The sequence below is a fragment of the Pseudozyma flocculosa genome (assembly GCF_000417875.1).
Source record: "Pseudozyma flocculosa PF-1 unplaced genomic scaffold scaffold00004, whole genome shotgun sequence".
Taxonomy (NCBI): domain Eukaryota; kingdom Fungi; phylum Basidiomycota; class Ustilaginomycetes; order Ustilaginales; family Ustilaginaceae; genus Pseudozyma; species Pseudozyma flocculosa.
In genome coordinates, this window is record NW_006920872.1 from 919,636 (window position 1) to 921,005 (window position 1,370).

General features: G+C 67.3%; 1 protein-coding gene across 1 annotated transcript in view; it reads left to right on the forward strand.

Moving 5' to 3' along the window:
* Positions 1 to 726, forward strand: part of PFL1_01789 (uncharacterized protein) — a gene marked incomplete at both ends in the record, with an annotated part of 4,355 nt that extends 3,629 nt beyond the window's left edge. The window contains one exon of the mRNA XM_007879299.1: positions 34 to 726. Coding sequence (XP_007877490.1) covers positions 34 to 726 — 693 coding nt within the window. The remainder of the gene's footprint in view (positions 1 to 33) is intronic.
* Positions 727 to 1,370: the final 644 nt, after the last annotated feature.

A 1,370-nucleotide genomic window follows, 5' to 3' on the forward strand; every position in this document is an offset into this window, starting at 1 on the left:
TGGTCGCATGCCGATCCTGCGTTTGGCGCGCAGCAGCAACACCAGCCGCACCAGCAGCCGCCGCCGCTGCCGGCGCCGCCGACGGAAGCGCGGACGAGCCACGATGGCGCCCAAGCCGCCTCGCTAGCGCACCTGGCGGCGGGATATGGAGGCACGCACGCCCCGCTGCAACCGTCGTACTCGACGTCGTCCGGCTACGCGTCGCAGGCGCAGCCGGCGTTCCCGCCCTACGCGCATGCCCAGCAGCCCACGCCGCCTCCGTCGCAACAGCACCAGCAGCAGCAGCTCCATCACCACCACCACCACGAGCAGGGGCTGCCGTTTGCGGTTCCGATGCAGCATCATCACCAGCAGCAGCAGCAGCCAGGCTTTGCCGGGGCGCACTTTGGTATGCCGCACGAGGGAGGCATGCAGCCGCATTACCAGCAGCAGGCCGGGCCGCAGTCGCAGTCGCAGCCGCACGGGCAGCAGCAAGCGCCATGGCCCGGCCTGCCGACCGAGTTCGACTACGGGCCCGGGCTGCAGGAGCTCGACAGCTTCCTCGAGTGGTCCATTGGCGGCTACACGCACGACCTCACCAACGCCCTCCTCCCGCCCGACCCGCACGGCCCGTCGCTGTTTGGCCAGGCCAACGGCGGCGCAGGCCACGGCCAAGGTCAGGGAGGGCCTGGCGCCAGCGCCGGTGCAGGCGGATTCGACTCGGTCTACCAGGGCGTCTTTCCCTGAGGGCTGCGGTGTCGGGTCGAGGCCGGTAATGGCATGCGGTGCGATGCGATGCGATGCGATGCAGTCGGTGGCGGAGGCAGTGACGGTCTAGGTAGACGAAACAAGGCGCGATGAAACAAGATGGTGGTGGCGAGACGAACGAGTGAAGCGATCCAGCGTCTGTGCGCGAGAGCGCCTCTCTCGCTTGGATCCAGGCTGTGCCCAGACCGCCCTGCGTTTGCCGATGCAGACCCCTTTTTTCCGGGCAGAAAAAAGATCATGCCTCCTAGCCGATTTGAACGACTGACCTCGTCATGACGGTCCAAGCCAACCCGGATCGCACTACTAGTGACGCGCTCTACCACTGAGCTAAGGAGGCTCACCTATACAACGCCCCGAAACTTTACAATTATAATGTACTAGGGGAGGCTCGGAGGACGGGGCGAGTCACACTCGAACGGGCGTGAGAGGCAGGCAGGCAGACGGCAAGCGTGCGGAAGGAGCCCCACAGGGCGTGCGCGCGGGCAAGCGGGCGGGCAGTAGGGCGCGGGACAGCGACCTTGGTTCTTCCTGCCCGCGGCTTGTCCCTCTCACCTCCATCTCACCCCTTCGCCTCCCCAACCCGACTCCCCGCCCCCCACACCGCCACCGCCACGTCCGCCACG